The sequence below is a fragment of the Sminthopsis crassicaudata genome, chromosome 2 (genome assembly GCF_048593235.1).
Source record: "Sminthopsis crassicaudata isolate SCR6 chromosome 2, ASM4859323v1, whole genome shotgun sequence".
NCBI lineage: Eukaryota > Metazoa > Chordata > Mammalia > Dasyuromorphia > Dasyuridae > Sminthopsis > Sminthopsis crassicaudata.
Genome location: NC_133618.1, coordinates 330,037,126 through 330,060,158, shown reverse-complemented (window position 1 = coordinate 330,060,158; position 23,033 = coordinate 330,037,126). Strand labels below are relative to the sequence as shown.

The 23,033-nt window shown below is 33.5% G+C and overlaps 1 protein-coding gene across 4 annotated transcripts in view; it reads right to left on the bottom strand.

Moving 5' to 3' along the window:
• Nucleotides 1-23,033, bottom strand: part of SYNE2 (spectrin repeat containing nuclear envelope protein 2) — a 385,421-nt gene that overhangs the window by 339,251 nt on the left and 23,137 nt on the right. For all 4 annotated transcript variants that reach the window (XM_074290333.1, XM_074290335.1, XM_074290334.1 and 1 more), the window contains exon 2: nt 976-1,107. In XM_074290333.1, the coding sequence (XP_074146434.1) occupies nt 976-1,054 (79 nt within the window). In that variant the 5' untranslated portion in view covers nt 1,055-1,107. The remainder of the gene's footprint in view (nt 1-975; nt 1,108-23,033) is intronic.

The window sequence follows — 23,033 nt, the reverse complement described above, 5'->3', positions numbered from 1 at the left end:
AGATAAGGAAACTGAGGCAAACACATTTAAGTGACTTGCCAAGAATCACACAGATTTAAGTGTCTAAAGCAAGATCTGAACTCATATATTCCTGACTCCAGTTCTACAGCTCTATGCACTGTCCATCCAGCTGCCCCTTCTTAGAATAATGCCTTTAAATGAATAAAATAAAATGCATAGGATTAGAAAGTAAACAAATGATATTTAAATAAAATTATCAAGTTTTTTAAAACTTAGTTCATGGATCCCACGTTAAAAATCCTAAACTAGAGGATGAGGATGCTAAGAAAAAGCTATAAACTTATTTCTTCCATACATGATATTGTTTTGCTTCCAATCCTAAAATCTACTTCACTCAGAGAGCTTTTCTGTCTGACCTTTCATCTCAAAGAGCAACTGGATCAAACAGGTAGCTAACAAGGAAACAAAACAAAGGCAGAGTGACTAACTACTGAGCTCTCAAAACCACACAAACATTGCAAACATTGCCAAGAAGCAGTAAAAGACAAACCAATTCTCTATAAATATATTTTGTATAAAACTCAAATGGTTTAAAAAGTACCCAAATTATTAATATGGAATAACTCTGTGTTCTTATTAAATTACTGACTCAACTATATTTATATAGATAGATGAAGATATAAAATGAAGAATGTGAAAAAGATAATAAAGTCACAAACACAAGGAAACTCTGATAACAAAATTCCCCTTTTTCTGTTAGAAAAAAATAATCAATTATATACAATGTATTTAGATTTTTTAACTTCTTTTATCCATTACTTATTTCTCTAGCTAACTGTTACCTAAATAACAGGCCTAAAGTACATATTTTTAAAAAGGGAAAAATATAATCTCTGCCTATAGAGATAGTAATCAAAACAGTAGCTACAAAATTTCTGAATAGAAAAGAGTAAGGTTTCCTCATATCCACTATCTAAAACCCAAGTAGAGCTAACAAATTCCCATTTAATTTACCTTGTAGTGAAAAGTGGAGATCATCGATGCCAGAGGAAAGCTGTTCATCTTTAGTAGGAGGCATAGGCCCAGATGCCATTCTTTAAAACTCTATGGAGATTATATCATGTCCTCCTCAGTTAAAGAAGTGAGCTGAAAGGAAGAAGGGGGGAGATATATTAGTAAAATCACAGTTGAGAATGTCTAGTAAAAATATGCACTACCAATTAAGCAAGAGAAAAGCCTCCTCTTTTGAAGGAACAATTTTTTCCTCTTGAGGTGTTTCCTTAGTTTATAGGAGAAAGTGGCTACGCCTTCTTTTTATAATAATAATCCAGTTTTTGCCCTATGACTCTATTCATGTTCTCTGGAATTGCTGGCAGAACTCCCAAAAGAACTAGAATGTGGATTCTGAAAAGACTTGTCATGAGAAGGAAACCCCAGCAATTAGAAAGATTCAAGGAAGTTGTCCAAGGGAAGTGATGTTGACATCAGCTGATATCATCTTTGGCTATTTTGGTACTGCTTCCATTTCAAGGATTTTCTTTAAAACATTGTATCTCAATGAATTCATTTCTTGCTCAATAGCTGTTATAATGCATTGGAAACAACAAAAGCAGAGCCTGGAAAGTTTGGGAAGTGAAAATAATAAAGAATATTTCAGACAAAACAGTTCTACTGAGTCTCTTTGCTCCTCTTCCCAAGGTCTTATTTTCTACCTCTTCATATTCTTTTCAAGACTAAAATAATTTTAAATTTAATGTCAAATAATCTACTCCTCTTTACTCTGTTACATATGATCAGTTCTGATACACAACTTCATTCACACAAAGTCAGTATGTATAATTCAGGAGGCAGGAGTTATATTAAACTAAATTAAATTCTTCAAGCTCCAAAATTTTGAAGCAAAATAGAACATAAACTAAAGCTAATAGCTAAGCAATAATTGAAGCCCTAAAATATCCTAATTGGCCATTTTCAATAATAAATAGAAAAGATAAGGAGTAATGAAATTGTTATAGATATTATTCTGAATAATAACACTACAACTACAAAATTGCTAAGAATGGTTCTAAAAGTCAGAACAGCAGGTTGACGTAATAAGCACAGAAATAGTCTTGTAATAACATTACACCCAGATTAAAATCCCACCTCTGACACATATGGACTGTGTGACAAGGAATAAATTATTTAATCTCTCATTACTCTGAGCAATTCTTTAAATTGCAGACTGCATTGAATGGAAGAGGGAATAATTTTCTCAATGAGTTTCTTATACTAATGAAATAAAAAGAAAGAAACTAAGAAAACAAAACATAAAAAGTTAAATTTCATCATTAAATTGCTCAAGGGGTAATTAAAATTCTAAAGAACATTTTCTGAAAGCGTGTTAGATAGTAATGGGTAGGTAGTATAATAAGAACGTAAGTTCTGAGGACAGAGATTTTCTTAGGATAGGAACCATTTTTTATTTTTATCTTTATATTAATGACACTTAACCCAATATGTGATACCATAACTGGTAACACAATATTTGGTAAGAAATGCTCATTGAACAGAATTAAACAGGGAAGACAAGACAGAAAAAAAAAGATTATTTTGTTTTCAGACATTTATTTTTTTGAAGAAAATGTCATAAATCCAAACTATTAACAAGAACATATCTGAAATTTAATGGTGTATTGTTACTAGTATTTAAATTGAACATTTAAATGGAAATCTTTATGTTTAGCAACATCAAAGTTGGAACTAAGCACTAACGCACTAATCAATATTCCTTAATATGAAATGCTACAATTGTAAACTCTAGTCATTGAAATTTCACTTTAAGAGAGAAGTGCTATTAGGTTTTTTGGTTTTATTTATTTATTTAGTTAGTTAGTTATTTTTGGAGACTAAGTATCCCTATCTTGCCCCAGTTGGAGGGGCAATGACCATTGTACTCATGATTCATTTCCATTGCTTTGTGATTGCCTTGTTCCAATGCTGATCTGAGCCAATTTGCTCTTCTTTGAGCAGTCTGGTGTTCCTTCCATGTCAGGAGCTCACTATATTGGTATCAAGCTTAGTGTGACCACTTGATCAACTTTAGACCTACTGCAGTTGGAACCTCCAAACTCAAGCAATCTACTAGTAGCAACAGCAGGAATCGTAGGCATTCACTATGCCATCATTTGCCAGTGTACCATTAATAGTAGGCCTTAGACAAGGATGATAATTCCAACCTTTTATCCCAAGTTACTTAAAACAATCTAAAGAAACAAACTGGAGGAAAGGTTTTGATTTTATTTGTGCTTTATCTTCTTCAAAAGAAATTAAGAATAGCACCAAAAAAACCTATTGATACAGTTTCTCACAGAATCAAGAAACTTCTCAGCAGGCCTTATATGTTATAATATAGAACTAATTTTTCTTTGTAAATTGCAAAATGTAAAAACAAACTTCTTTAAAGTATTAAGAATGCAAGAAAACATATAGGCTTTAAAAATTACATGGCTAAATTTTAAAGCAATATGCTAAAAAAAAAAAAAAAAAGTTTTTGCTTCTTAACCCCCAACTTTATTAGCACACAAATAACTTTTTAAAATAATTCTTATTGAGAAATATCGCAAAAGAGCAAACTGCAAATGGCTGAAAGCAACTGTATGTTTGAAATCCAAATATTAACCTCAATAGAATTATTTATCTAAAAGCCATGCTGAAGAAGACAGGAGAATCTAATTATAGGTATCAGGCTATCTTTGATGACTTACTATTTTTCCACAATAATTGTTTCTAGTATTGGAATGTAGTGAAAGGAATGATTTGATGTCTCCTAAGAGTTTGCCAGCCATATAGGATCTATGGAAAACTGATAGAGGACAGCAATTTAAAAAATTTCCCAAAACTGCGACTAAAGAGACTAAATGGACAGCGGAAAGAGGAAAGCAGATGGAGGGTTGGAAGACTGAGCCAGGCAGTTTGCATTAGTCACAAGGGTACTCTAATCAGCTAAAATCCCCAAAGGACTATCCTAATTACTTGTGCTCCGCCTGTCCTTTGAGAAATGTCATTCTAAAAGTGAAGAATAATAGGGGCTGCTTCCTTAGATAGAAATAATGGATCCTTTTATTTACTCATGGTAAATGAAGCTCTGACAGCCTTACTTCTCTTTTTGAACTAAAAGTTCAACACAAAACATCAAGCCATAAACTGCAGGGTTTGAGTTACAATAGTTCTGCAGTTAACATATCCTATTGTTTAAAATGAACAGTGAACAATATTCAGGCAGACAATTAGGAGTTGAACATGCTAGATGGTATAGAAAGGTCTTTCTGATTTCAAGATCAAAAAGGTTAATCTGCATGAATATATTTAACAGAATCCATGGGAAAATAAGGTATAACTTTAGTAGCATGAACTACTTTGAAACAAATGTGGTTAACTGATAAAATATTGATTTGATAGACAAGATAATTTTTGGAAACCTAGGGAAACTCCTATATTTACAGAATAATTCTAAAACATCATGTAGAGATATGACTAGAATACATCTAGTTTTCAGACTCGAAAATATAAGAAGAATAGACCTCAAATACAGGGAGTATGCATTTTCATGTCATTTTCTCTACCTTTTTGCTTCATAAACTGACTTAAGGCTTCATAATAAAGGTAATAATGTGTAAAGACTGACCTAATGTCTGAAGTTTCTGAGTTTCACAGAAATCACTAGAAATAAAATCTAAATCAGCATTTTGTTGGTTAAAGGGTTTTCTGTTGCTAATAATAAGCTCTTCACAATATAGAAGTATTAGGGTAAAAAAATACTGTTTTGTGGAAAATAACATATTTTTGATTAGGGAGATAACAAAAAAATTATCTTTTAAAAATGTTAATTTTTGTTAAAAATGTTTAGGTATTGAAAAGGATTTTGGTAGAAAGACAATTTTTGATAAAGGAAGATTATTATTGTTTCCTGCTGCTTGGGACTAAAATAGTTTTTTTAGATACTAAAGAATCACAGGATTTTGGTGCTAGAAAATTATCTTAAACACCATCCGGTTTCAACTTCCTTTCCTTTAAAGATAAGGAAACAGTGGCATCCTAGAGCCAGCTCTAACCAGTTTGAGAATGGTATAAATAAATAAATAAATAAATATAAATTATTAGAGTCCAATTAGCATTTTCTACCCCAGAAACTCTGATAATGTTTACAAATCAAGGTTTTGATTTTATTTTGTTGTTTTAGACTTAAGAAAAGTGATTAAGAATGGTCAAAGGATATGAAACAGACAATATTCAGATGAAGAAAATGAAATCATCTTTACTTATATGAAAAGGTGCTCTAAAATTATTATTGACCAGAGAAAACGCAAAATTAAGACAACTCTGAGATACCACAAACATGCCTCTCAGATTGGCTAAGATGACAGAAAAGATAATGATGAATGTTGGAGGGGATGCAGGAAAACTGGGACACTGATGCATTGTTAGTGGAGTTGTGAACGGATCCAAACATTCTGGAGAGCAATTTGGAACTATACTCAAATTAGTTATCAAACTGTGCATATCCTTTGACCCAGCAGTGCTTAGTACTGAGCTTATATCCCAAAGAAATCTTAAAGGAGGGAAAGGGGACCGACATGTGCAAAAAATGTTTTGTGGCAGCCCTTTTTGGTAATGGCAAGAAAACTGGAAAACTGAGTGGATGCCCATCAATTGGAGAATGGTTGAATATGTTATGGTATCTGAATGCTATGGAATATTATTGTTCTATAAGAAATGATCAGGAGAATGATTTTAGAGAGGTCTGGAGAGATTTACAAAAACTGATGCTAAGTGAAATGAGCAGAACCAGGAGATCATTATACATGGCAACAGCAATATTATACAATGATCATTTCTGATGTACAAGGCTCTCTTTAAACAATGAGATGATTCAGACCAGTTCCAATGAGCTATCTACACCCAAAGAGAGGACTGAGGGAACTGAGTGTGATTCACAACATAGCATTCTCACTCTTTTTGTTGTTTTTTGCTTGCATTTTATTTTATTCATCATTTTTCTTTTCTGGTTTGATTTGATTTTTCTTGTACAGCAAGATAATTGTATATATGTGTGTGTGTGTGTGTGTGTGTGTGTGTGTATGCATATATTGGATTTAACATATATTTCTATCATGTTTAACACATATTTTATGTTTAACATATATTGAAACTACTTGCCATCTAGGGGTGGGGGGGGTAGGAGAAGGGGGAGAAAAAAACTGGAAACACAAGGTTTTGCATGAGCAAATGTTGCAGAATTCTCTCTCTCTCTCTCTCTCTCTCTCTCTCTATATATATATATGTGTGTGTGTGTGTGTGTGTGTGTGTGTTTTGAAAAATAAAAACCTTTAATAAAAAAAGAAAAGTGGTTTAAGAAAAATGTTAATTCAGATCACACTTAAAAAGGAAATTAAGTGTACATTTTGTTTTTTCAGGGAAACTGATTATTAAAACATTTGAAAGCACATCCCTAAGACCCAAAAGCACTGGTAGTAAATAAATGTCTGAGATGTTTATTTAAACTGAGGTCTTTCAAATCCAAATCTAGCCCAGTTTCTCCCTGAAACTGTGCTACTTCTGCCTTTGTTTACTTTTTAGTATTCAAAATATATACAGGAAACCACCAAAATCATGTAGACATTTTTTTCAATTTTTAAACTAAAAAGCAATCTCATATGACTCACTGGAGTGGAAGAAAATGATACTGAAGGAAAATTATAATGATGTTTTTAAAAAAAAACCAAAAGATATTAATAAAACATTTTAAAAACAAAGCATGATTTGACAATAGAATTTATAGCATGCTTACTAAATAAAACAAAACAAAAGGTAGATATAAAGAAGATTTTAACTTAAAAACTAAGAGCCACAAAAGTAAAAATGTATAAAGTGTTTTGACTCATTCAGAATGATGCAGGTCTAGATTCCATCTCTGACATTTACTAGCTGTGGGAAACCAAAGGCAAGTCACTTAAATCCCTGTACAAGTTTTTTTCCACCTGGGGAGACAGAAAATAATAACAGAGTAGAGTTTATAATGCTCAAATAAGAAAAATATATGTAGAAGGCCTTTTTTTGCAAGGTCCCTTCTGAGTAATTCAAAAATTAACAGCAATGTATTTTCTTGAAACTAGTTTTATCATTTACATTTTAGGAAACCCCAGTAAAGGGGAAAAAAGAAAATCCTTTAGAAAATATGTCAAAACACACTGTAAAACATAAAGGCTATCAACCTTCATTATAAAATTTAAACCTGTGAAAAAAAGCAATTGGTAACCTCTTGAAAACCTGGCTCTTTCAGGTCATATTTACTCTTAGAAGACTTATGGTTTATTACAGGTGTTTCCTAATGCCTCCCAGAAGCTGACTAGAAAAAATAAATCAGAAAGGCCATGGGAAAGGCAGGAAATCATGGAGGTATAGACAGGGGGTACACTGGTAACGTTTTAACAACTGATTCTCCCCAAAGGGAAAAAATGTACCAATGACACACTTTTTAAGTTTTAATCTGCATTATCAACATTACTCTATTATTTTTCTTAAGTCCCAGACAATTAAAAACAATAAAATCAAAACCCTGATTTAGAGTGTTTTTTTGATTTTCCCAGATATAAAATGTTTCACACTGGAAAATTTTACCAAAGAAACTGGTAAGAGCTGGCTCCAGCACACCTTTGCAACTTTATATTTTCCCCAGCATCCTTGAGGAAACCTTTTTCTCCCTGCCCTTGAAGTAACTTTTCAGCCCCACTATTTTCATTTCTCTCCATGTAGCCAGAAAACACTGTATAAACACTGTATATCACTAGTATAACACTGGGAATTCTTGTGGCAGCAGGTAACCATCAACCACCTGATGCTTATGGTATCTATCATGACCAGAGCTCTAGCCAAGTTGAATAAATAGCATAAAAAACAAGCTGAATAGAACTTGACAAACTCTAATGGTCACGGCAGAGATCTGGCCAAGGACCAACACAAAAGCATTCAGGAAGTAAAGCTGAATGGAAACCTGAGATCTGACTGGACAGAGACAGAACAAGATGGGCAGTTGCTCTGAATCCCCAGCCACGGTAAGATTAGCCTGAGAGGCAGCAATCCCAAACCCAATGCTTCCATAATTTCTCTTATTATTACAATCTATAATTACATCAAATGCTAATGACACAGATCTAGATTTAAATTTTCTTTCAATAATCCCACCAAATTGTACATTTGATAGTGATAGGCAATCCCTTAATGACAGAATCAATCTTTAAGAAAATGACAAAGGTAGCTAACAATGCTAAAATATTTTACATGATAGCAAAATAATGAATATAAATGTAAAAAGTGATAGAGAAACATATTTTAAGAGCATAATGTGGATATGTATGAACTAGATAAATACTTGAAGCATTAATAAGCTTAAATTAATTAACCAGGTACAGAGTATATTTTGGTTATTAAATCACATTACCCTTAATAATAATAGTAATAATAACATTTATACAGTGTTTTAAGAAAGTTTCCAAAGCCCCAACATGATCTTCACAACAATTCTGTGAGGTAGGTGAGGTATCACCCCCATTTTACAAATGAGGAAACTAAGGTTGAAAGAGGTTAAGTGATTTGCCCAAAGTCACATAGCTAGTAAGTGTCTGGGGCTGGATTTAAACTCAGCTGTTCCTGAGTTCTAGGAGTATGACAGAGACTCTGCTCTCCAATTTCTAAAATAGAAAATCTCTCATTTCTGCTCTCAAGCTGCCACCAGAACCTGGGAAGACTTCTGCTAAAAACTGACCAAAACCAAATTCAAAAAATTCACTTTTAATTTAACCTGATTTATGAAAACAGTAAAGCAGTCTCTACTTCAGGTTCATTTCCCACCCACCCTTCCAAATGAATCTCACCTGTGACAAAGAAAATTACTTACAAAATTAAACAAAAACATCTGATGTGGAGTGAAGTGATCCAGAGTAGGAAAAAAAAAAAATATATATATATATATATATATGCACAATCACTACAATAATGTAAACAGAAGAGAAAAAAATCCCAACAAGATGAAAATGAACTTTACATAACTGTCCTTACAAGCTTAACTAAATAAAATAGTTGAAAAAATACCTCTCTACCGTTTTCAAGAAATAGAGTACTATTGGAGGGTGGGGGAAAGATACTGTATACATTGTCAAGACTTGATTGATATGTTGGTTTTGCTAAGCTACCTTATTTTTTTCTTTTTTAAAATATTTTTTGCAAGGGATGATTCACTAGGTTTTGTGACATCAATAATTTTTTTAAAATCTAATGCAGACACTATATCTGAAAGTCTTGAACATGTTATCATAGTGATCCCTCACTGCTCTGCTTTGAGGAAATATAATTCATTCTCTGGGATGTTCACTGACACTGATTTTTCAGTGACTTGAAGGTCAACTTAATTTTAGTGATCTTGTTGTTTACATTTTTGTAGTCATTGTGTGTACGTGCCTTTTGGTTCTTCTTTATTTATTTGATATGCATCAGATCATACAAATGTCCCAAATGCAGAATTTTCTCTATCTACACTGGGTAGCCCAGAACTAAGAAAGGAACACAGATAATGAAAGTTGTTCTCAGAGAGAAACATTAGTAATGATGATTCTAGTAAATCAGAGAGGCTTTGAGAAAAACTTCCTGGACCAAAGTTTTTTTAAATTGTCTATAAAATCATTCAATGTTGAAAGTATAGTTTTTACAAAATATCATTTCAAGGATTTACAGTTTTATTTTTTATTTATTTTTACAGATTTACTATTTCACAGAATGAGACTATGGCAGATAGTGATTGCTGGTCTTGACATAAGGCCAAACTACTTTATTTACATCATTTCATTTGAGTCTCACAACAACTTTGTGAAATAGATATTAAAGATAATATAGTTTTACAGATTTTATAGATAAGGGAAATAGAGAGATTAAGTTGCCAAAAGCTACACAGCTAACAAACAGCCAATCTAAGCCTTTCTCAGTATAACATACCATCCATCATATCACCCTCCTTTCCATCAAATCTGTCTGAGCCCTCTCTGCAATGGCCTCTCAGTGATTTAGTATCTTCTTGCCAATTAAGAAGTCCTTTAAAATGAGATTTTAAAGAGAGATTAAACTGGTGAGGTTGGCAAAAATTAATAAAGCTATTTACAAAATAATAATAGCTGGCATTTATAATGCAGTTAGTGTGCAATTATCTCTTTTGTGCTTCAAACTAACCCTATCCATATTTTGCAGATGAAGAAAATATTTAAGAACAAAGAACTTAATTGACTTGTCTGTAGACCCACAGTCATGAAGAGATGTCTATGGAATTCCCACGCAGGTCTCTCTACTCCAGGTCTAGCACTTTTCCCTGTATTCTTCTGGTTCTTACCATATATGTTCAAACACGAATTGGGAGTGAGGGGAACTGGTTTGCAGTAGGTGAAGAGGCACACAGAAGTTTGTCAAAGACTAGCTTACTCATAACAGTTCTGTAATTCTCACTAAGGTCTTGGCAAAGAATGCATTAAAAGAAGCTGACAATAGATATATATATATATATATATATATATATATATATATATATATATATATATATATATAGAGAGAGAGAGAGAGAGAGAGAGAGAGAGAGAGAGAGACAGAGAGAGAGAGAGAGACAGAGAGAGAGAGAGAGACAGAGAGAGAGACAGAGAGAGAGAGACAGAGACAGAGACAGAGAGACAGAGAGAGAGACAGAGACAGAGAGAGAGAGAAAGAGAAAAAATTACTGTAAAGTTTAACTTTATTCTTTAAAAAAAAAAGATATATGCTGACTCAGTATGTATTTATATAGTGTTACAATTTATACAGAACTTTGAGTAAAGTAGGTATTCAAAAATATTTGTTGAACAATTTGTTAGAATTGAATGTTTAATAGGCACTATTATAATATTCACCTTAGTATCATGCCCCTGACTGTAAAGGAATGTGAAGTTCAAGGAGCTAGAGAAGGTCAATGGACTATTCTCTCAAGATAGAGATTCAAGTGGTATCAAGTTGTAGGAATCCTGACAAATCCTTCAAATCACTGAGAATTTTCAAGAGGCATCCAGTTGATGTGGTGGATAGAGCACTGACCCTGAAATTGGGAAGACCAGAGTTCAAATCTGACCTCAGACACTAGATTGTGACCTTAGACAACTGTCTTAAATTTTTTTAATAGCAATAATTTATCCAGTGCTTCATAATTCTCACAAGAGTTTGAAAGACATTATTTAGATGGTAGGAACAGCTAGTTGGCATAGTGCACAGAATGCTAACCCTGGAGTCAGGAAATTTCATCTTTGTAGGTTCAATCTGACCTGACTAACTATATGATCCTGAACAAGTCACTTAATCCTATTTTCCTCAGTTTTCTCATTTGAAAATGAGCTGGAGAAGGAACTGGCAAATCACTTCCAGTATCTTTGCCAAGAAAATCCCAAATGGGGTCATAAAGAATCAAACACAATTCAAACAACTAAATTTAGATGACAATTTGCAAAGCACATCAACGATTTCACATTTCATATACAGCAACTAGAAGAGAAATCCCTGCTCAAGATATTTTCCATATATCACCAATATATACATATTTTAGTATCTTCAAACTAAGTCAGGGAGTCCTACCTAATAATATACATGTGTAGATAGATAGATAGATATAGATGCATATATGTATGCATTTGATAAATGTACATGTTGACATATATATAGAGAGAGATATCTAGATAGATAGATAGATAGATAGATAGATAGATAGATAGATAGATAGATAGATAGATAGATAGATCTATATATATCTTTCAGTGTTTCCTGGCTATTGATCTAGATTGTGAAACAGATATCTTGCCAGAGCCCAGGCCTATAAGATCTAGTTATACTATTTATTTGTACCTATACTATCTATAGTACCTATATTATAGATAGTTATACTATCTATAATACCTATACTATCTAGTTGTACCTATGCCTTGCCTTTTGCTCTGAGTCCATTATTCTTCCACTTCTCAGCAGAACCTTTCTCTCTCTAGTACCCCTTAATTTGTTGTCTTCATTTGTTATCATGTAAGCTTCTTGAACTGTCTCCAATTGGCTTTTATTTGTATCCTCCTAGCTTTAGTGCAGTGGGTGGTACATAATTAGCACTTAATAAATGTTATATCTATGAAGATATACATAAACAATATACACAAAGTTATTCATTTGTATTCAAAATGCAATTCTAATGTATTATGTTTGTAAGACTTACAAAGAAAGAAAATTGATCTCATACATAGTAATAATAGCTCATCTTTAAACATTTTAATTTACAAAATATCCTTGCAAACCTTGCCAGAACAACTCCATAAAAAATCAACAAAACCATTATGGGGAAAAGAAGGTTTGACTCCCTCCCTCTCCTGCTATTAAAATAACAGATAACTAAGATAATTGCTAAGATATCCCTCCCTGGGGATGCTCCCACCTTCTGACAGCTTGTCCTCATCCTTGCCAAATACACAAGTAGGAATTCACTGGCCATATGAATTTAAACTTCCCCAAATTCTTTGCTGCTTTCCATGGCAGCTTCTTAAGGTAAAAAATCTAATTTCCACTTATCTTGATAATCACTATTACAGAGTACTACTCTGGTCCCAGTCTGTAAAAGTGAGATTTTGTTGTAAGGTACATAACAAATGCTTCATAAAAGTTATGTAGCTTCACCCTAATGCTAGAAATATTTTTCTGGCCAAATTTCTTAAGGAATATAAACATAATAACACTTTTTAAATGTTTCTATTGGATAGTATTTCCTCACTGAAAAAGCATGTGCCATTCTCACATAACCAAAGCAAGTTCTCATTTCCAAAGCATACAAATGAAATATTTCTTAACATGACATGCTTGCCAGCAAATATATTTTAACAGCCAAAAGCATTTTGGTTGTTAAAATCTTGTTTCAAGAATGGGATATTTATTTAATGAAACATTTGTGAATTTTTATAGGAGTTAAAGAGCTTAGTGCACTATGAAAAATAGGCAAATTCATAGAAGTTGTTTTTCCTCTTGGCCTATGAGGAAGGCAGTATCGAATACTCTATAACTAGGTCAGTCATTTGACTTTACCAACAAAGACCCTGGGATTGATATTTGGCTCATGAATCCACTTTCCCTCTTCAGTAAATAGTACTGAACCAATCACTACTATCCAACTTTTCAAATAAGAATTGGTTTTGCATTATGATAATTAGGTTCCAAATTTGTCCTCACTACAGGCCTATGATCAGTTACATGTTTAATCTGGCAACAGAATTTGGTCTGTGAAGTTTATCATCATTAGATAGGAAAAGCATCACATCCACAATGTTTTGAGCTTATTATTCACATAAAAGGAACAGTTTTCAGCTTCCTACAAAGAAGACCTACCTACCAAAAGAATTCAGGTTGGATAAATTGACCGTAGTCTAGAAGGTGGAAGTGGAACATACTGTACAAGTCAGTTTATTCAATCTATGAATCATCATTGAGGGCATAAATAAATTGCCCCTTCCCAGCTGATCTAGTTTGATTGGATTAGACCCCTTCTCAGAAGGAGAAAGAGTCACATGGAGATATAAGTAGCCAGAATGACTGATTAACCCATGGAAGCCATCCCCTGACACAGCAAAATAATTCTACTAAACCTAGTGTTTATCCTTGTCTAGCCTACTTTTGATTGATGTATTGAGAGGATGAGGATATCTGTTTACTAGAGACCATTTATAAAATGCTCTAGCTTCCACTTCCCAACTAAATATAAAGTGGCGTTAGCCTTAAAGATCATAAATAACTCAAAATCAGCCTATCTCCATTCTTGTGTGTTGATTATACATGTGTTCATTAGTCAGGAACAGAAAAGGATCAATTCAAATCCATAATCACTTCTATAATTGTTGAAATATATATTCTAATGGCATTGGATGGCCAGCATTATCTTTATTGTTCTAATTGTGCAATTTTCAAAGGCTGCACAAAACTGTACAAATACTTTATCATGTTTTAATTTGTCTAATAGTTATCTCCAACATTATTTCTATAACACAAAGACTTTCTTATTTACTTTTAAGAGGACTGTTGTAAATATAAACTTATAAATTATAAGTCTACATCTCAACATACTCTACTAGTTAGGATATTCTAAATTCATTTATATGTACTATGTTGTGTTCTTCAATCTTTTCAGGAATGTCCAATTCTCTGTGACCACATTTGGGGCTTTTTTTTTTCCAGAGGTAATATAGTGGTTTGCCATTTCCTTCTCCAGCTCATTTTATAGTTGAGGAAACTGAGGCAAATAGGTTTCCAGCTCATTTTATAGTTGCGGAAACTGAGGCAAACAGGTTTAAGTGACTTGTCCAAGATTACACAGCTAGTAAGTGCCTGAGACCAAATTTGAACTGATGAAAATGAGTCATTGGACTACAGGCCCTGAACTCTATCTACTATGCCATCTAGCTGCCCCCAACATATCCCCTACATAAGCAGAGTATTAAATTTGTGGACCTATCTTGAAACTTCATAATCATAAGGTTTAAACTTAAAAATTCTCTCCTATTCTCATCTGAAAGCCTAAGCCAACAATAGGTAGAAAACAAGCAGAAATCTAATTTATGAAGTGTCTGCTATTCACAAACACTGTCCCAGACATTGGGGAAATCTAACAAAGGTGTGCTGGAACCAGAATAAAAGAGTTTTTAAATGTCAAGCTGAAGTATAGCTTAGAGGTAATAGGGAACCATGGAAATTTTTGAGCACTGTAGCCAAATAGTAAGATAGAAAGATCATTTTGTCATTCAATAGAAAAGTATAAGTGAAGCACTTTTTAATGTGCCAGGCACTTATGCTAAGTGTTGAGGATACAAAAGTAAGGATACAGGGTAAGAGGAACCTTACTTATGATCATATTACCTTCTCCTCAGACTAGAAAATCAAAAATCTGATTTCCATCCTCAAGGAGCTCATATTGTAAGGGAGGGGCAACATGCAAACAACTACATTTATGTACTAGACATAAACAAAGTAGATTGAAGATGATTTTAGAGAGAATGTACCAGCAGTGGGAGATACCACAAAAGGCCTCCAGTAAAAGTAGGATTTGACCTTCTTCAAGGAAACCACATAGATGAGGAAGAAGATCATTCTAAGTACATGAAAAGCAAAGATGTGAAAAAAGGTATTATGTTCAGGGAACAGAAGGTACTCTCAGACCATAACATATGTAGAGATATATAAAGTATAACAGGATTGTAAAGATGCAAAGGGGCAAGGTTTTGAAGGACTTTAAATACCTGGGGTTAACAGAGAGTCACTGTGGTTTATTGAGGAAAGCAGTGGTGATATGGTCAGACCTGTTTTAGGAAAATCATTTTGGCAGTTGAATGAAGGACATACTAGAGTAGGGAGAACCCTGAGACAACCAGAAGGCTAATGTAAAGTCTACGTGTAAAGTGATAAGAACCTGCACTGTGTAGTAACTAGGTAAGCAAAAAGGCGATGAATACAAGAATTATTGAAAAGTTAGAAATGATAAATCTTAGAAATAAGGTATGACAGGTGGAGTGAGTTAGAAAAAAATCACTGGGAAACCTAAGTTGTGACACCTTTTATAGTCTCACACTTTTTACATTGGCTAAGATGACAGGAAAAGATAATGAGAAATATTGGAGGGGATATGGGAAAACTAAGACACCAATGCATTGTTAGTGGAGTTGTGAATTAATCCAACCATTCTGGAGAGCAATCTGGAATTATGCCCAAAGGGCTATAAAACTGTGCATACCCTTTGACCCAGCAGTGCCATTACTGGATCCCCAAAGATACTGGGTATCCCAAGGAAACCATAAAAGAAGGAAAAACCCTACATGTGTGGTAGCAAAGAGTTGGAAAAATGAGTATATGCCCATCAACTGGAGAATGGCTAAACAAGTTGTAATATTTGAAGGTAATGGAATATTTTTGTTCTACAAAAATTAAAAAAAATAAAATGATGATTTTAGAAAGACCTGGAAAGATTTATCTGAACTGCTGCTGAGCAAAACAAACACATCCAGAAATACATTGTACACAAGAATAGCAAATGTGCAATGAACAACTATGAAAGACAGTTCTTCTCAGTGGTTCAATGATTCAAAGCAATCTGAATAAACTTTGGACAGAAAATGTCATCTGCATCCAAAAAAAGACCTAAGGAGTAATAGGCAACTTTAAGGGGGAAAGGTTTGCAGGAAAAGATACTAAGTTTAATTTTGGATATTACTGTTGAGTTTAAAATGTCTAGGATATCTAATTCAAGACATTCAAAAGGCATTTGGTGATAACAATACTGAAACTCAGTAAAGAGGCAAGGGTTGTGTATATGGAAAACTCAGAATCATCTGCTAGAGATAACTGAACTATTAGGAGCTGATAAGATTCCTACATGAGAATATACTAAGAGAAGAGGTAAGGAACCAAGATAGCCTTGATAGACACCAAGACTTAGCTGAACTATAACATATTACTACCAGGCTGTAAAGAATATGAAAAATTAAGAGAAGCAGAGGAAAACTCACATGAAATGATGAAGAATAAAATAAGCAAAACTAGAAAAATAATATACACAATGATTACAATAATATAAACAGAAAAAACAAAACTAAATGAAATTGAATTCTCTAAGTCTGAGGTGAAAAAAATTATTGAGTATCTACTCTGTGTCAGGCACTGTGCTAATCATTGAGGATACAAAGACGTGGCAATCTTTGTCCTCAAAAAGCTTACAATCTAATAAAGGAAAAAACATATAAAAAGAAGCAGAAAAGTAAAGCAGGTGACAGAGAGAAGGGAACACAGTATAAGAGCATGATAGAATCCTGTAGCTGTTTGGGAATGTATAAGGTGAATATCTGGAGCACACCTTAAAAAGAGAAAGATCTGAAAGGAGCTCTCCAAAGTCCATCCTTTATCTTCTGAAATCAGAGAAAGAGAAAGGTCCCAAGGGTAAGGGATATAGTTGATATCATCCTTCAAGATGATAAATTTTTGAAGAAGTCAGGAGTGCAGCTAGATAGGATATGTAATCATAATTAAGCTTATGGATGAGAAAGAGTTAAGATAATTCACTTCCCTCTCCTCTTTGCAAGGATGAGGGGAGCTATGGGAGAGCAAGATGACGCATTTTAAACAAAGACTGTTTTAATGAGGCAACAATCCCACGCATGCAACAGAACACCAAGTAGCTACATGAAAATTCAGTTAGATTGGCCCATTTCATCACAGCTCAAGAAATACTAGATAACATGATATATTTCTCCTATCTTTTTTTCCAAAGACTCTAATAAATAATAAAATAGACAAAAGGCAGGAATAGGAAGATGTATATAAAGTGTAGAAAATGAATAATCAGTCCTTGAATAACAGAGAATTGACAAGACCCCATCTACCCACCATATACACACACCATACATAATAGAACAAATTCTATTCGTTTACTCTTATTTAAGTTCAATTTAGTTGTTCAAGTATCAGTTGAGTAGCATTTGAAGAAAAGAGAAAAGTTTGTCAAAACAAACCTCATTCTAAATCTCAAAGGCCAAAAACTGCCCACATAGATTCATGTGCAAATAGGAGCTCTTGGAATGTTGATTATGTCTTATAGTCTATTCATAAACTAAATTTAATTGTAGTGAAAATGGCTCAATAAAATTCTGCCCACAAAATCAGTATGAATAGTATACAACAGAGACCCAAGTTTTGTACATTATAGTACACAATACAATAAAAGAAATAACATGAGTTAACTATGAGTTAAGAAGTTTAATTTTAGCTTATTCTACCTAGGATTTTGGGTGTTTCTAAATTTTCTTTTTCAATTAAAAAAAACCCACTAGCATTTTAGTTACTTTGAATTTTAAAGATTTACATTGAAAAATAAAATTAAAAAAAAAAAACCTAAATTTACTGCTCAGTGTCCTAAACTTCAGTTGTCTGGAATCTTCTAAGAAGGTTGTGTTTTGGATAAGTCAATTTTCCAAATCAAGTTCAATGTTATTATCACTATAATATAATGCTTTCTAGATTGATTGAGTCAAGGAGTTCTAGATCTTTTCCAGGTAGGGAGAAAGTATGAATGAAGTATTCACTTCAGTATCTAGTTCAAAGGATCACTCAGAGCCCAGGAGTTTAAAAAAAAACACCCCCCAAAACAGTCCTTTAATTAAAAACAAATTCCAATATCTCCAGATAGAAACAATTCTCAAATGTGGGCAATATTGGCAGTTCAGGAAGATTAAAAACAATTAAAAGCTACTGGCATAAAAGTTTTTTTATGGTCTCAGGAGCCCTCAGCCCAAGTCCTAAAAATTGCTTTTAAATTTTTCTTGCCCTAAGGTCCACACCTGAGTACCATAACAATCCATCTGGGGCAAAGTTAACAAAATGCCCAAGTTTCTATTATACAACTTTCCTGCTCATGAATAATCTAGACATGTTGTAAAAATAAGGTAGTGAGGGAGGGATGGAGAAAAATGTGTTTGGGGGACAAATGAGAATTAAACTCATTCCTTTTTAGTTCCCCAATATCTTGGGGAACAACACCAATGGATTTGAACAAGAAAAAGAGATGAGAATGAAAAATGATAATTGATATAAAAGTTAAAGTTTATAACGGGAAGTATAGAAGGGGGAAAGTGGGGTGATGAGACTCATTGCCCTATTTGGAATCAGTATCTACTCATCCTGTATATTCAGAACACCACAGCCCTTCATTTACAATCTAAACCCAGGCAGAATGTTCCATTAATAAGGCTTCTGTACCAACACCCAATCCTAGGAAAGTGGTACTGGGTAGCCTCTTCCTCAACTAGGAATAGAATTTGGAAGCCTGTTCTTTTCAGAAAATGTGGAGATTGTGTTCCCTCTACTCTATTTAATTAAACAATGCTTCAGCCCATCCTTACCCCAGTGTATCCAGGACCATATATAAATATTGAATCTTTTGCTATATGTTGAAACCCAGCCACTTTGCCCAGAAAAAAAAAGATTTATTATAACCAGGAAGCCCTATGTCAACAACTATCTAAGAAAATCGACTGTGCCTCAGCTCTCTATGGTGATCTAAGACTCAGACACAAGTCCTCTGCATACTAGGACCACTATCTTCTTGATTCTCAGATACCAGTCCAGTTACCAACAGAACTTAGTTTAAGTGTAAGCCACAAGTCCAGAAGCCAAGAATTTCCATGAACAGGAAATGTAACTGTATCATCCCCCTGTCATATTGAAATGAAGCAAAGGAATATGGCAAAGTATTTAATGAACAGATTCTGACCCTTCTTCCCTTCTTCCCTGACCAAGAGAACAAAGTACCTTTCATTAATACTCTATCCTTAATCATGACAGCGCACAATAAGGGCAACTTCCCATTTCTTGATCTCTGATTCTCTGTGATTCAGATTTTTGGTTATTCTAAGTCCCAGGATGCCAAAATATTCCCTGTCTCAAGATCCATATCCACCTTACCCTTACCCTTCCCAAGTTTCTATTTATCTATTCCTTCTTCTATTCTAACTCTAGAAATTTCATTATATTGTTAACAATTCTAATGTTGACTTCTTTCACTCATGTTCCTTCATTTTTCTTGCTAACAGGAATCCTAGCTTTCTCCAGGAGGCATTATATCTATAGTCATTCTCTCCAACACCAAGTGTTTCTTCTCTTTCACCCCAGTACACTAGCCCAGGTGAATAAGAAGGCACTCTCCTTGCTCATCACTGCAACTTCCATATCCTCTCTCAGCTACCATCATTTAGTTATCTCTCTTCACTTGAGGTTCACGTGTGCTTATATCACTCTACATACTAGAACATGATAGCAGTCATCTACAAGTACGCAAGTCATTTCTCCTCCTTTCTCAAGGATTTCATTACCAGCTTCAACATTTTTTTCTTATCCCAACCCTTTCCCTCATATTTGTGAATTTCAAAATTGGATACATAGTTTTTTTCAAACACTCTGGCTTCCCATGTTAATAGGCTCCTTAACATCCATACCTTACACCTCCACTCTTACCTTAGGCATACACAGTGGTTGCTATATTCCTGATCTCATAATTCCTCAAAATTGTTTTAACTCCATGATCCCAAATTGATTTTTCTTCTCTTTGATCACAAAATCTTTCTAGCTACTTCTCCCTCTGTCTCCTATTAAAACTATTCTTCATCTTCACTATATCTCTACTCTCCATACTCCCTAATGTTCTTCCAGTCCATTCATTACATCTGCTCTTTGAATCTTTTTTCAGGTTTATGTAGTGAAAAGGTATTCATGATCAAACAACATATAGAGAAGAACATAGAAGGAAAGTGTCGGATATAATAGGCATAGGATTCAGAGTTGAACCTCTGATCTACTTCTATCACTAATTTATTAAGTGACTTTAGGCAAATCATTCAATCTCTCTGGATTGTGGTTTTACCACCTAAAATCTTCATTCTTTAAGAATTGTTCCTAAATAGAATTCTATCCCCCTCTCCAGAGTCATGCTGGGATTATTTACAAGAGTATTCTATTTCCCTGGTTATAAATCCCACACAGCTCTCCTTTTACATTCCCTTTGGTACCCATAAGATTCTCTGATTGGATTTGCTTGACTAATTTTTGAAGTTAGGTAGTTCCTCTTGACCAACCTAAGGCTAGAAAACATGATGACGTAGTTTGCTATGATTTTATTTTTTGGACTAGTATATTTTTATGTATTTTTTCTATTGACTAGTACTTATTTTCTTTCCTTCTAATCTTCCCTCAATAGAAAAAAAAAAAAAAGGAAGAAAAAACAAAAACATTTAACAAATGTTTAAATTCAACCAAAACACACTCTAATGTTGATCATTTTAGAAAGGTACCTGGATGACACCATGGATAGACTGTTGCAGCTGGAGTTAAGAAGACCTGAGATCAAATCCAGCCTCAAACACTTAATAGCTATCTAATACATCACTGAATTGATGAAAGATTTTAAGTGTTTGAAAATTAGGCATTATTCCCTTCCAACTCTAACTCAGTGGCTCAGAGGTAAATACAGTCATCTACCAGTTTTAGATCTTTAGTCAGCATAATATAGGAAAATTCCACTTTTTAGACGGTGAATATCTAAAATAGAAGTTGAAGAAGGGGAACCATATGGAGCTTATCATAAATTTAGAGAGGGAAGGAACATTAATGTTGCCTAAGTAACAAAAAAATTAATTGAGAATCAGAGAAATGAAGTGATTTTCTCCAGGTTATATTGGTTGTAAATTGCAGTCCAACTCCCTCAATTTATGAAGAAAGTGAAACTAAGAATCAAAAAGTTACATGATTAGCAACTCTAAACAAATAGTAAGCATGAGGCCAAATTCAAACTCATTTTCCAAAACAAGAATAAACTTTCTTTCCATTGTACAGAACTACCCAAATAGCTCTTTATGAAATTAACTTATTAGGCTGAATTTTCCACATCTAGCATCTTTATGAAATAAATTCATTTCTGATTTCCCCTTCCATTCTTATGATTTATAAATTTTGCTTTACAAGTGTTATTTTTAATGACTTTTTAGGAAAAAAAATATCAAATACTTTAAAAGTTGATTCTAAAACATTTCATTGACTTTTAAGTAGTTTGTTCTATTCTCTGGCTTTTGTGTCCTACCTGAAAAACATCTCTTCCAAACCTAATGCCAATGGTAGAAATTATACTGATTATTTTTTTAAAAGAAAAAAATAGGTTAGTAGACATTAAATTAAATAATTCCCTGAATAAATCAGTCCTGGTCAGTCTTTTCTTATAACTATCAGTCATCTTACAAATAAAAGATGTTACCATTCTCTTACACTTCTTCGTTGTCACAACATGTGAAAGGCCAATGTTTCCCATCCGCCCTCCCCATCCCAGTTACATTATTAATAAACAATGGAATCCCAGTACAGATTGTAGGTAGAGAATGAAGCAATAGGGCTGTCCAATGATGTAGTTCCACTCATTTAAGTCAGAAATGAACTCATATTTTTGTTCTAATTGTTTACATAAATTAATCAGTAGAACATCAGTAACATAAGGGATCAAATTCTTTTTTCATAAATAAACCCAGAAAAATATAGCTCTAATTGAAGGAAATCCTATCAGAAATTCTATTTTTTAATATTTTATGTAAAAATATTTAACCCAAATTTTAAAAAAACTTCATGTTATCCTTTATTATGTGTGTGTGTGTGTGTGTGTGTGTATATCCATCACCCAAAGGGAAAAACTGTATTGTGAATTTAGAAATGTAACATTTATAAAAGAAGAAAAAATAAATAAATATCCCCCTTTATGTGTGAGGTTTGTGGTTACTGAAAAAAAATAAAATTGAATAGTCAATTCCCTCTGGGTTTTTAGTTCCTTATTTTATAGTGCCTTAAGTTCTGTTGGCTATTAATAAACAGTTTCATATCTGTCCCTACAGTGATCTCTATAGCTTTCCTTTATTCATCTGTATTGCTTTCTTGAGTGGTTTGAAGCATTTAATCTTATACTGCATCTTAAAATACATCATATAGAGTGGGTTACAATTTCCCTTCCCCACCTTATCCCTATCAAGATACTGTGACTATATTTTATGCCTCCAATGGGGATTTAAACCTATTAGTAAATGAACTAATTTATCTAGATAATTTTTTCCTTTGTCTTAAAACATTGTCTTGATTGTTCCCAGCAATTAATCCTTTTTATTTTGCAGAGGTAAAATAGCTTCAATGCTGAGGGTTTTACAGACATTCTATCTCAAGAAATAAATTAATAAATTTCAGGAACTACTCAAGTATAAATGGTTGGTTCCTGTGTGGAAAATCTTCTTAAGCTTTGAGCTTACCAACATCTCTCCCCTCCTAGTACAGTTTGCAACCTACATAATACTGGCTTTTTTTCACCATTCTGTTTGTCCCCTCCCCTTGTACACCCTGCCCCTGGGGAGTCTTTCTTGGAATGAATGTACAATTCCATTTTTAGCAGC